Source organism: Ammospiza caudacuta, chromosome 14 (assembly GCF_027887145.1).
Source record: "Ammospiza caudacuta isolate bAmmCau1 chromosome 14, bAmmCau1.pri, whole genome shotgun sequence".
NCBI lineage: Eukaryota > Metazoa > Chordata > Aves > Passeriformes > Passerellidae > Ammospiza > Ammospiza caudacuta.
The window spans coordinates 16,163,628-16,177,117 of record NC_080606.1 but is presented as its reverse complement, the minus strand read 5'-3'; the positions used below and the strand labels follow the sequence as shown (position 1 = coordinate 16,177,117).

Here is a 13,490-nt window from a genome sequence, read left to right as displayed (position 1 = left end):
GTCAGGGATGATCCAGCACTGTGAGAACTCTGCAGCTTTATTTCTTTCACATGTTAAAAAGTAGAAATGACAGCTCTGTCCATGGAATTGCATGGGAGCTGGAAGTTTTAATCAAAATCGAACAATAACACAATGGAAGTTTTAATCAAAATCTCTCTGGGACAGCTGGAAACATAAATATAAGGAACTTAAAACTTGATCATACTCCTTTTCTATCTGAACTCATAACTCCTCATTTTCTCTGTCACATATTTATCAGTGCAGTGAGCCAGTGCTGCTGTTTAAATCTCTGGTTTTTGTTCCTGCATAGTTGGAAGTTTCCTGCTGGACTGTTTTCTGTGCTGCACTCTGCTCCAGCACGTCTGGCAGTACCACAGGGGTAACGTGGCCTCTGGTTTCCATTAGGCACTTTTTACTATTTTCACTATTTTTTTGCTATGTGAACAAGGAGCTTGTAATAAGGTGTTAACAGGCTGCTAGCTGGTTTATTGTTATTATTGATTTAAGGTGCTAAGACTTTAATATAATCATACACAATGAATAATATTAAGAGATTAGTTTAAAGCCATATGAGCCATTAAATGTAAAATAAAAAGAAAAACTTTCCAGAAGTTTCCAGCATATTCTGGCACAGGTGTTCTGTGCTGGGTTATTTAGCCTACATTGCTGTATCTGGCTTTTTCCAATCTGTGGTTTTAGTCCTGCTGTTCTTACACTCAGACTGGTGTTATGGGAGGGGCAATTCTGAAGCAGGAGATTCTGGATTTTATCCCTGATTCTCCCTTTTTTTCCTTGTAAGATGAAAGAAGAGACTGAGCAAGACTAAAGCGTGGCTTTGGGCTTCAGAGTGAAAGAGTTAATGAATGAGTTGAGAAAAAAAGAAAAGGTTTTGCATGCAGAAAATGTAGTACAGACAAACATCTATCTATTAATTAACAAGAAAGGACATGAAATTAATGACTGATAAAACTTTCTAGCTAACACTAATAACTTTCTTTTTAAATCTGTGTTTAACGTTCTGGCTAAAGGAAAAAATATTGCAATTGGGAAGAAGAGAACTTTTTAAAAACAATGATGAAAATATTTTCTTGGATATATTAATAAACAGCAGTGAGCAACAAGATTGAAATAAACAATATGGTTTGTTTTGGGAACAATGAAATATGCAAAGGAAATAATAAAAGTGAAATTTTTTGTTTCTGAGGAATTGGTCATCCAAGAAACTTCAGTGGCATTCATAAGATTGTTTGGGTTGGAAGGGACCTTAAAGTTCATCCAATGCCACCCCTGCCATGGGCAGGGACACCTTGCACTGTCCCTGGGTGCTCCAAGCCCTGTCCAACCTTGGACATGTCGAGGGATCCAGGGGCAGCCACAGCTGCTCTGGGCACCTGTGCCAGGGCCTGCCCACCCTGCCAGGGAACAATTTATAATTTCTTCCTCAAATCGACCCATAAGTAATTCAAAAACACACGTGCTTGCAATGAAGCGATTTGGCTCAGTAGATGGAATGCTGCCATGTGACTGTAGTTAAGAAGTTTATTGATAGATGTAAGTGCTGTGTATGTGCATATATTCCCTGCTGCATCCCGCAGCATTGTTATATGCCAGGTCAGGGCGGGCTCTGCGGATGAGTAGGACAGCGGAGCGGTGAAGGATGGTGGGGCCGGCGGGTTGGAAGGGGACGGACCCGGGACAACCCCCGGGCTCTCCCCGAACTCTCCGCTCCCTCAGGCGGGGCCGCCTCTCCGTCCCGGAGCGCGCCGCTCCCTCAGCCGCAGCCTCCCTTCTCTCCCCGAGCGCTCCGCGCCCTCACGCGGGGCCGCCGCTCCCGCCCCGAGCGCTCCGCGCCCTCACGCGGGGCCGCCGCTCCCGCCCCGAGCGCTCCGCGCCCTCACGCGGGGCCACCGCTCCGCTCCCTCCCTCCCGCCGCCGCCGGAACCCCCGCAGCCGCTCCCGCCCTTTCCGCCGGCAGCGCGCGCGTGACGGCGCCTCCCAAGATGGCGGACAACCTGCCCACAGAGTTCGATGTGGTGGTGGTGGGCACCGGTACGGGGCGGGACGGGCACGGGGGCAGCGCCGGCCCTGGCAGGGCCGAAGCTCCAAGGGGCGGCGGGGGGACGCGGATCCCCGGCTGAGGGGCGGCAGCGGTGTCTGGGGAGGGCGGGCAGGGTGTGCGAGTGGCTGCTGAGGTACCCGCGGGGTCGTGTCCGTGACAGCGGCCGGGACGTTGTCCCCATGCCCCGGGCATGGCAGCCCGCTGCAGGGCTGCTGCTCACACTGCCATGGACAGGTTTGCTGAGAAATGGAGCTGTCACGGAGGGCCGTGTGCGGCTGCCCCTGAGGAGGATTTGCCCCGACCCCCGGCCCTGTGACCGGGCTCAAACCTCACAAACCGCACCTGAGATCGGGGCCTCCTTTGGTGCCTCGGAAAGCTCTGTCTGCCTGCCCTGGCTGCCCTTATTCCCGAAATCCCATCCTGCTGCTCTGGTTTGCTTTTGTGCAAGGAAAACAGCTCTGAAGAGCTGAACTTCTGTCTCCTTGCAGTATCTGTGCTACAGGCTGATAATATATTTTTTAGTCATATCCTGCAATACAAGTAGTTTTGTATCTTCAAGGTCGTTTTTCTAATCTCTATGCCTGCTTTATAAATAACACAAAACTCTTTGAGTCATTCTCATTAAAGCACGTTTCTCTGTCTATGTATGATTACATAACCAGACACTTAATTCTCATCTTTCTGCCCTTTCTGTATCCTGTACAACTTCATCAGGTGAATAATGATGGACACCTGGAGTGTCTCACTGTAACTTACCACAATGTAACTACAAGAGAAAATTTTAAATACTCCTTCAGAACTAAGATTCTTGGTGCTTGTGTAGCAAAATAATCTTGAATTATTGGAATAGATTTCTGTTGGTAGAACTGAATGAGAGTGACCTGATTCAGATTGGTCTTGATAAGCCTTAAATTCAGCATTGAGCTCTAGTCTTAAAGTGCATCACTGTTTAGAGGTCCCAAATTTACAGTCAGATTTGTTTGCCTTTGCAAAGAGCTCAGGGTGTTGTTTGGAGCACAAATGGAAGGGAAATTCTAAATGTTACTGTTTTCCATGTGAAATTAGGAACTCTGGTTTCGGAGTTTGCTGATCTGTGAAATTATGTCCCTGGGAGTTAAGATTCCTAGCACTTTGAAATTGAATGAGTGAGTTTCTTAAAGAAATTGCTGATTTCAGTGTTCAGCAGATAAAAGCAATCCCCATACAGTGTATTTATAATTGTTTAAAAGATTTCTGATTTATATCTGGAGTTTTTGAATAGTTATAAAACCATACTGCCCCCATTTTTTTGACCAAAACTGTGCTAAAAATATAAAATTTAAGTTCTTGAGCAAATTAAGAGATCCCTTCTGTGTGTTAACCCTGTTCTATGGAGTGGTTTGCAGTAATAAATCTGACATTTTTTATAAGTGCTCAGATTTGAGAACATTTTTAGAGTGTGAGAAGGTTGGTTAATAATGAGAAGCTGGATAATCAAACTGTGAGGGTGAAATATTAAACATTGTGTAACTTCTGTGATTTTTGGGGGTGATCCATTCTTTACTGCCATGAGGTAAATATGCAGAAGCTCAGAGGTTTATGACAATTATATTAATGTTAAGCTATTTACTATTCTGTCCATGGAGGGAACAGGGACTGTCTGTGCCAGGGAGAGCAGGTCATGTGCAGCCAGCAAAGCCAATCTTCCTGCTTTGGAGTGAGTGTGATACTGGAGCTTTGGTGCTGCAGGAGGAGGTTCTCAGCTGAATTCTCTGAAATATTGCTGTATTTGGGGGTGTTGATTTGTATTCAAGGATGCCTTTTTTGCCCACCTGTAGAGAGTACTGCTCTAACTAATTCAAGGTTCTCAGAGTTCTGCACTTCAGGAGTTGTTTTGTCCTTGCGTTCCTTTTTACTGAGAGCACACACAAGTGGTGATTAGCACTGGTGAGTGGCTGAGGGTTTTAATCTGTATTACATTTCTCAGTATGGAAGATTGTTCAGAGTAGAACTTTCATCTGTCTTCTTTGGGAAGTGGCTCCTGAGGGAATATTTTATCCCAGTCTTCAACTCTCTTATTTCCATTGCTGTCACCAGTGCTGAGTGTACCTATGAATATGCAATTGTCATACCATAATAATTGCAATGTTTGTGTTTAATGGTGTTTTTAATGCATAGTCCTAGTAGTATTAATTTCTGCATGTGTGGCCTTTTCCTGGTTTTATAACTTGTGCATCTATTAAATTTAGTAATTAGACTGAGTGCTAACATAAGATTTGAATTTGTTTTTATTTCAGGCTCATTTAACTGTTTCCCTATAGTGAGCTTAGTGCAAATGGAGCCTCAACTAAATTTTAGCCATCAGTGCTTCAGTTAATGTCCAGGTTCAATTAATTCATCAATATTGCTATGGGAAAAGGAAGTTTTCTTTTAGAAGAAATTATTTTTCCTTAATTCAGGTTTTTTATTGCATGAGCAAGTTAAGAGCAAGGTGGATGTGGGTACAGAAATACTCCTGATGGGTACAGCAGCTGAAGTTTTGCTAAATCATGGAATTTATATCCATAGTTCTAAAGAAAACTGGATTGTCTCATGGCATGAAACTGATGAGCATAGCTTGAGGTTTTTTATGGCCAGCACAGTATGAGAATTAAAGCATTTAGGACATTGTTTTGCTCTACTTTGTTTTCTGTTGCAGCCTCGAGGTCACTCTCCCCTCCCTGTCTGCCCCAGTCCCTCCTATCCTGTCCCTGCTGTTTGAGCCCAGTGCTGGGCTCTGGGTACCCATCAGCCAGCAGGGTGGGCTTGTGGCATGGCTCCTGGCCAAAGCAGGTATTTGTGGTTCCTGACAAAAGCAGGTATTTGTGTCTCCTGGCCAAAGCAGGTATTTGTGTCTCCTGGCCAAAGCAGGTATTTGTGTCTCCTGGCCAAAGCAGGTATTTGTGTCTCCTGGCCAAAGCAGGTATTTGTGTCTCCTGGCCAAAGCAGGTATTTGTGTCTCCTGACAAAAGCAGGTATTTGTGTCTCCTGGCCAAAGCAGGTATTTGTGTCTCCTGGCCAAAGCAGGTATTTGTGGTTCCTGACAAAAGCAGATATTTGTGTCTCCTGGCCAAAGCAGATATTTGTGTCTCCTGGCCAAAGCAGATATTTGTGGCTCCTGACAAAAGCAGATATTTGTGGTTCCTGACAAAAGCAGATCTTCTCCAGGATCAGCAGTCCTCAGAGCAGCTCTGCTGTTTGGGCAGGTCCCTTCTGTGGTTTTATTGGTCTAGAAGCAGAACTGGGGGTCAGTGGCAGACCTTTGTTTTGCCTGTGAATTTCCCTATTTGACATTCAGCAGTGCTGAGTTTAGGGCAGGAACCCCTGTAAGTGCCAAGATTTGCAACTCTGTGGCTGTGCAGAGTGGTGTGGATACACGTGCAGGGTCATGTTTACCCTGGAATTTCCTCAGTGAATTGGATTGTGTTCAGTCTGGCCTTGTCTCTGACATTCCCCCAGACCTGTGTTAACTGCTGGGAAAGTTGTAAAGGATATGGCTCTTTGAAAGGTGTTGTATTCACAAGTTTGTCTGCCAGTAATTCTAATTTTTTTCCTAAAAAAGAGTTATTCTTTATAAAAGCAGTCACAGTAAATATTCTAGTTCTATGCAATTTTCTTTCCATTCTGGTTTTCAGTGGTTATAAATAACACATGAAATGACTTTCAAGGTAGAAAGCAGGAATCCATTTTGAAATATTCTATAAAATAAGGAGTGATTTATGGTTTCATATGATTTTGGCTGAAAGCACTCGGGCTTTGCCAGGTCATCAAAGTCCTGTCAGGAGAATCTATTATTTATTGTTGGATATGCTGGGAGTGGTGTAAGTACTTCATGTTTATCTTATGGAAGTGTAGTGTGTTAGGGAAAATCACTTCCAGATACTAACACAATTTTAAAAATATACCTTACAACTAAACTAACCCAAATATTACAGATGCCAATTTTAAAGTAAACACTGATGATTGATACAAAAAAATAATTCCTAATTGTTTCATTGTTGCAGGATATTTTTAGAATGTGACAAAAATATTTTGTAATACATCATTTGGGCTGATATTTTGGTTGCATTATCTTATGTAACTGCACAGTCCTCAGTTTATATCAGCAGCTATTTAGAGCTGATGAAAGCTCAATGGAAAACCAGCTGAAGATGGATATTTTCTGACGTCAGTGGTCACTGTGGACTAACACAGGGGCACTGGCTTTAATGTTGGTGTCTGGAAGGAGGAAACAGAGCCACGTTTTGTAATCAGTTGTAGATAAGTCATTGCCTGTCCATTTAAATGTCAAACAAAATGAACACTGGCTCACAGTCCTGTCCCATGTCCTCTCTGTGTGTGTGTCCCTTTGATTTTTTTCAGCACTCTCCACATGTAAATACACCTTTATCTTCTTTACTGATTTTTTTAACCTGACTGAACTGCAGGGGTTGTGTTCTGGCCTGGCTCCCAGTGTGGATGTTGGGTGTAGCAGAGGTGCTGCCTGCAAGGTTCAGGCTCCCTCTGGTACCTCAGGCAGGTTCTTTCCCTGACACTGTGCAGTGTCCCTGGCTGCTCCTGTGGGAGAACTCCTTGTTCTCTGATCCCTTTGTTGTCCTTCTCAGCCTGTTTGTGTTCTGCAGCTTTTCCAGATCATATTGCTGATCCTACAGAATCAGAGCCTCTAGGACTCTACTGAGAAAGATACAGAGGAGGTCATCTGCATATCAAGGTGAAAAAACTCCTTTAGAAAAGGCTTAGTAAGGTACTTGGAAATGCCAGTGTGAATGAGGGACAGTGGAAAGCCAGGTGTGTGCATCCCAGCAGGAAATGGCTTCTGCTGCCTGGGGAATGGGTCCAGTCCTGCTGCAGGAGCTGCTCTGGGGCTGTGCCAGAGCACCCAGGGAGGGAGGGAGGGACAGAGCCCCTGGTGCTCTCCTGGGAGCTGCTGCTGCAGGAGGAGGAGAAGCTTCCTCAGTATCTTTCATTAAATGCTCACAAATGTAAGGAACAAGGAGAGCAAGCTCTTTGCCCATGGGGAAGCAGAAAAGAAGTGAAAGCATTAGAAGACTGGAGTGAGAATAAAGCTCAGCGTGTGTCTTGCTATACAGATCCTTTAATTCAAGTGCTTTGCTTTGTCTGCTGCTGTTGCTTTAAACCAAAGATTAGGCTCTGAGCTGTAGTTTGTGCTGGAGAACATTGCTTGGTGTGAGTATAATTTTTAGTAAGAAGTTAAATTTTTATTTCAAGCCTAGGTGCTTGTATTCCTTTCCTAAATGTTCATTTACACCAGCTGTGAGATTGAATGGTTTTCATTGCCAAGCTCCTGTGGTGAGACACAGATAAGTGTGTGCAATTTCACTTTTTACTTGTGGCTTCTTTCTTGACCAGTAACATGTTATCTTAGTGGGTTGGCATTTCTGTGCCATACTCTGTAATGCAGAAATATTTTCTAATACTGCTCTGCAATATGAGCAAATATTAAAATGAATGAATTTTAATCATCTTTATCTTAAAATATTACATACAAGGAGTATTTTAATTTGCAATTAATTATAACATTCTGTTAAAATTTCACATATACTGAAACCACACCATGAGTATTCTGTAGTGAGCTCCTCAAGAATCAGCTGCTCTTCTCTACTTAGAAGTTCAGATGCAAACAAAATGTATTGCAGCTGGTGAACTGTCTGGCTCCAGAAGATTGTTTTGAAATTGTCCGTGTTCCAACATTTTTATATATTTCCCTTCAACATTTTATATTATGAAAAAGCCACTTGTGATTTATTTAGTAGATGGAGTGAAGCAAATTAAACATTGAAGCCTTTTCAAGATGGATCTTGTGTAATTCAGTAAAAACTTATCATCTGGCTGACTGCAGAGCAGTTTGCAGTGAGCAGCTCAGCACCAGGATGCTCCCAGAGATGTGGAGCTGTTGAGTTTGGAAATTGCCCAGGGCAGTGGCTGAGCCCTCTTCAGGGCACTGCAGCACTGGAGCTGCAAGTACAGCTGCTAAGCAGGAGACACAGTGTGTAAACCTAAAATTAATTTTTGATCACACAGTGGTGAATTATAAGTTTTCATTATTTTGTAAGACTTCAGAAATTAATTGGCTTTTAAAACTGAATTAAAGTTTTCCACCGTAGCGTTTATCTCAAACTTTAATTTTGTTGTATTGGAACTAAAACTAGAATTGTTTTTTGGATAACTAAATAATGTGTAGCTATTTCTTCTGTTTCTTTTTTACTTCTAAAACACTATTCTAGAAAATGAGAGTATGGCTGATTTTGTTTCATAGGGAATCTCCAAAAATTCATGTAATGGGGATTGTCTTGGTCAGAGGTTACTGGAAACAAGCAGATGCAGACTTCAAGGTCAGCTTGCAGAGGCACCTCTGAGATTTATGGGGGTGGATCTGCCTTGGTGAGTCCAGCAGGGCTGGGATGGGGCAGTGGCGCTGAGCGTGAGTGCTGGGAGGGGCCCGTGCGGAGAAACCTTTCAGCTCAGCGCGGGGCTGCCTGGGGCAGAGGCTGCGCCCAGAGCCCTGAGCTTGTCCTGCCCCGCCGGGCCCCTCCTCCTCCTGCTCCTACCCTGCCGGGCTCCCTCCTCCTCCTCCTCCTCCTCCTCCTCCTACCCTGCCGGGCTCCCTCCTCTTCCTCCTCCTCCTCCTGCCCGCAGCTGCTCCCAGGGCAGCCCTGCAGTCTCTCCCAGCAGTTCCCAGGGCGTTATACAGAAACATTGATACAAACCTCAGTTTCCTCTGTGTACTGAAGTGGCCATGCTGCCATGTTTGTTAGTTTAATTAGAGCTAATTAATGTTACAATTCAGTCTGCTTGCCACTTTGTTTCTTTCCAATGGGAAGCCAAACGCAGGACGATGAGTGTGTCTTGTAGTGAGGATCCAAACACATTTCACAACCTGAGTACAATCCATTTTAGGGCTTTTGAAAAATCAAAGTTCAGATCGGGAGGCTGTTTCCAAGTAAGAACAGTTTCTAAAAACACATTTCTCTGTTACTGGATTATCTGAAGGGAACCTATTTTGCACAATGTCCTGTCAGTGGCAGTTCAGCTTTCCATGCTGTGATTTCATAAATTGCCATTTCTCTAAGCAGGCTTTTCCAAGTTAGGTTTTTTCCTAGATAGAGAAGGACAATGTATAATTGTATTGTAATTATCCAGAACCTTCTTTCTTGGAAAAGACTTTTGTTCAGTAACCACCATGCAAATCAGGTCCCAGATAGGAGTAACTTGCATTTGACAGCACTGCCTCTTTTCCCTGTATCCTTGTTTCTGTTGGAGAACAGAATTCAGAAACTGGTGCCATGTGACACTCTTATTTATTTCTTGGATTTCCTGAGGTGTTGTCCCCCAGAGCAAAGGGTGTCCTGTTGCAGCAGGTGTTGGGAGCCTCTCCCAAAGCTGGGATGTGCCAGCCATGCTCCACTCTCACCACTGGCTATGTGGGGGGCCACGATGTCTTGGAAGCACAGGCTTGGTGAAGAAAATTGATGCCAGCTTTCAAGAGAGAGGAAGCTAATTCAGGGAACAATTTCATCCAAGGTTAATGGAAGAACAGACCTCCAGCACAGTATCAATTGGATCAAGCTTGCAGCAATCAGTTATGCCCTGGTAGCTATAACTCGGCCCAGGTCAGCCAGGCAGCACTGGTGATGTTTTACAACACTTTCTCAGTGGTTTTTATCAATAAGGAAGGAGAAACAAGTTTCTCTATTCCATTTCTAGAGTAATACTCTCTGTGCCCCAATGAGGGAAAGAAAAGCTTTTTTGGGAACTCCAAACACAGAGTAGTTGTAGATTCTATTCCAGATAGTTTATAGAGGGAGCAAAATGAACCATATATATAAACATGGGGGGACAGCTGAGTGTGGAGCTCTCATGTAATGGCTGTGTGCTGCCAGGGTCTCATGGCAGTCCTGAAGTGTGTGCTGCACTTAGGTATTTTCTCCTTGGTCACAGTGGTCTGTGTTATGAGCTCTTGTTTCCAAAAATTCAACTCTGAATACTTTTGGCCTTTCTAGTCTGTGAAACAAACATCCCAGGCACTGCTGCAACTGTTCATCCCTCCTGGCCCTGGAGGTTAATTCTGTGTTAAACCCTTCATTTTCTGTGAAAGGTCAGCAATGCAAAACTCTTTTCACTTTTTCTGCTTTATCAATTCAAACCAGGATTTTTTAAAAATCCATTGAAAAAGTAATCATTAAGACCAGAAAATTTGCTGAGAAGTTGTAGCTATTTTCCTGGAAAATTTGTCATGCCTGTCTTACACTTCCTTCTTTGTATTGATACAAATATTTATACTTTTGGACAACACCATGGAACTGCTCTCCAAAAACTGACCATTTATTTGATTTGGAAGGAGGTCAGGAGGGGCAGATGATGAGGACAGAAGTTGCACCTCTTTATTTTGATGATTCTGTTGGCCTTTGCTGGTTTGAAGAGTTGGTGAAGCTGTGGCCTGTGTAGCCAGCTCCTAGAGGATGTTTCCTAGACTGCAGGGTGTATTTGTTGGTGAAGGCACTGTTCTGTGTAAGGAACAGACAGCACAGGCCTGGAATTCTGCTGGAGATGAAGTTTGTCATGGAGTGAGCCAGAGTGGGTTGTGCCCTTCCACAGCTGCTTTTTCCCTTCCAGTTCTGTCTCTGCAGCTGCTTCTGGTGCTGCTGGAAATCAGATCAGCCAAAAGCTCCTTTCACTTCCTTTCATCTCATCCCTTAATTGAATACATGGCCTAAGTGTCTTTAATACCAGTCCCTGGGATTTTAATGGCTGATCCTGAATTACTTGCTTAAACAGCCAACAGATCATTGCAAAAGAGATTTGGGGAAAGTTAGTGCCACAGAGCTTAGCTGGGGAGCTGTCCTGCTCCTCTGAACCTGCTCCAGAATCCAAGGTGTGGAACTGGGCACGTGAAATCTGGTGAGTGGGAGCAGACATTACAGAACAGCCCCATTTATTTATTGAGCTCCAGTGGGATCCTGTGCCATTCCAAGCATGTATTGCTGGCAGAGCTATCACAGCCTTTTGGTGTGGTTTTTTGCTACATTTTTTTTTCTAGATATAGTGAAAACATACTGATTAGGTAGAGTGTAATTGCATAATGTGGGAGATTTTGAGAGGGATATCACTCTTAAGGACAATCACAGTCCTTTTGTTGACTTTGATGTGAACAGAAATGCCCTCAGGTAATACCTGTGAGCATTACCAAGGTGTGGGTACAGAGCACCCCACTGAGCTTTGGGGGTCATTGTGCTGGCAATTGCTCAATGTGGTTATGAGAGCAGGGTGTGGAGAGAAGATGCTGGTGCCAAGCTTTAACTTAGTAGTGTTTGCAAGTGGTATGTATGTTCCATACAGTTATTAAATGCAACTTTATTTTTATTTTTTTAATTCAGCAAAATGTTAAAGAGCACAGAATAGTGTTCATTATTTTAGTAGCATGAGGCTAAAAATTTCAGTGACTCACATTGTAAAATTTCTTTTGTTTGAGTTGCCTTCTGACCAAGTTGTACCATTATTGCAATTTCTAACACATCATTGTGATGCCAAATTTTGCCCCAAAAGGCGAGAATAACTGCTTACGAGACTCAGCCTAAGTCAGATAAGCAGGAGGTATTTTATTACGACGCGTCGGAGAAATCACAAAATGGATTTCTAAATTATGTACAGCAAAAGCGGGTTTTTATACAATTTTAAACAAGGATTACATCATTTATTACATGCATATTCATAGGCAGGCGGAGTCTTCCGGGAATTCTTGGTCTTCCTTAGTTAAAATTTAAGCTTTTCCTAATTTGGTCTTCTTCCTGTTATCCTTGGCATGTTTTTCCATTACTTAGCTGAAGTTACTGTTGTACTTGGCTTGATCCTAACGGGTTGGCAGGTCACTTTAACTTATTGGCTTCCACTTCTGCTTCTTCAAATATTCTAATTCCAAAGTTTCTTCTGTGAGTGTATTTTAGATTACCTATCCAAATATTGTGAGTGTATTTTTACATTGCCTTACTGCTGCAATTCCCTTAATATATTTTTGAGTGTCTTTTAATTCTTTTATTTTTCAGAAGCTATTAACCATTATAATAAATGGCTTCAATTGCCTGGTGAGTTCTGAAAGCTGCCTGTGTCATTGCAGGTCTGCCCGAGTCCATCATTGCAGCAGCGTGTGCCAGGAGTGGCCAGAGAGTTCTTCACGTGGATTCGTAAGTTCCTCCAGTCACTTCCCTTTCTGGGCTGAACTGACTGCAGGGGTTTCTGTGGCTCTGGCAGTGTGGGCAGCACTCCTGCCTCTTCCTCTGGCACCAGTCATGTTATGTTTCTGTCTCTGCCTTGTTTTGGGGGTGTTATTTCCATCAATAGAGCGGGCAGTTTTTGGAAGCTGGCTCAGGGATTTGGAGCGTGAGTGCTGTGGTGAAGGATGCTGTCATGGCTCCTGCTTTGCTCCAGGCAGGAATGGCTGCAGGTTTAGTGCCTTGGTTCTCATTCCTGACAGAATTATCCCATTCTCTTGATGAGAATGACTTGTGTTATTTCACTTTTTTGTTTTCAAAGTCTGTAATAGTATTGGCCACTGGAACTCTGATTTCTGTTATCCATGCCTGTTTTTAGCTATGATGAATATTACCTTTTATCAAAGTAAATTGTTCCTTTCATTAATTACCAGAATTATTAATTAAATTTTTTCTCATAAAGAAATGAGATTTGGGGTTACTGAAATAGCTGTGTTGGATGTGCTGCTTTGATTAATCTTTGCAGGGAACAAAGGCCTGAGTTAAGTCAGGCACCAGATATTGCTCACATATATGCATGCATAAAGTCTTTGTTTATAGTTTACTTGCTCTCATTACCTTGTGTACCTTGTTTTATTACTTTTAATCTCCAGCCATGTTTGCATTTATCATAATATACTGCATAGGTGATTATGGGAGATAGTTCTGAAGTGGCCTATTATAAAATACTGACTTCTGAGTTTGATTTATAAACACTGTCCAAGCATTGCCATCAGCAGTAGCTAATCTTATTCAAAATAGTCACTTCACTGCAGTGTTGCCATAAATTGCTGTAGACTGATTTTAAACTGAAGTTAGCTTCTGCCAACTAGTAATTGAAGGAGCTCTATTTCTCTGTGCCAGCTATCTGTCTCAATAAACATAAAATCTGTGCTTCTTCTCAGAGAGCTACATTTGCTGTAGATATTAATGAGCTGTTGACATGTGAAATTTCAAGGATATTTGTTAAATGATTTAGAAAAGTAATTTGCAATTTAAAATGTGGAGATTGGCACTTAGTTTAAATTTGAAGCTGCTGGAGAAAGGTAGATCAAGACTAAAAGTGGATTACTTGAAGTGAATATGCTTCCTGTACTAATTGTGCACATGCAGAAGATTTTCTCCTGACCACTTGCTCAAGTTTCTGC

At 42.9% G+C, this 13,490-nt stretch overlaps 1 protein-coding gene across 2 annotated transcripts in view; it reads left to right on the top strand.

Moving 5' to 3' along the window:
• The first annotated feature begins 1,991 nt into the window (after window positions 1–1,991).
• CHM (CHM Rab escort protein) overlaps window positions 1,992–13,490 on the top strand; it is a 51,189-nt gene continuing 39,690 nt past the window's right edge. For both annotated transcript variants that reach the window (XM_058813989.1, XM_058813988.1), the window contains exons 1-2: window positions 1,992–2,049; window positions 12,210–12,276. In XM_058813989.1, coding sequence (XP_058669972.1) covers window positions 2,001–2,049; window positions 12,210–12,276 — 116 coding nt within the window. In that variant the 5' untranslated portion in view covers window positions 1,992–2,000. The remainder of the gene's footprint in view (window positions 2,050–12,209; window positions 12,277–13,490) is intronic.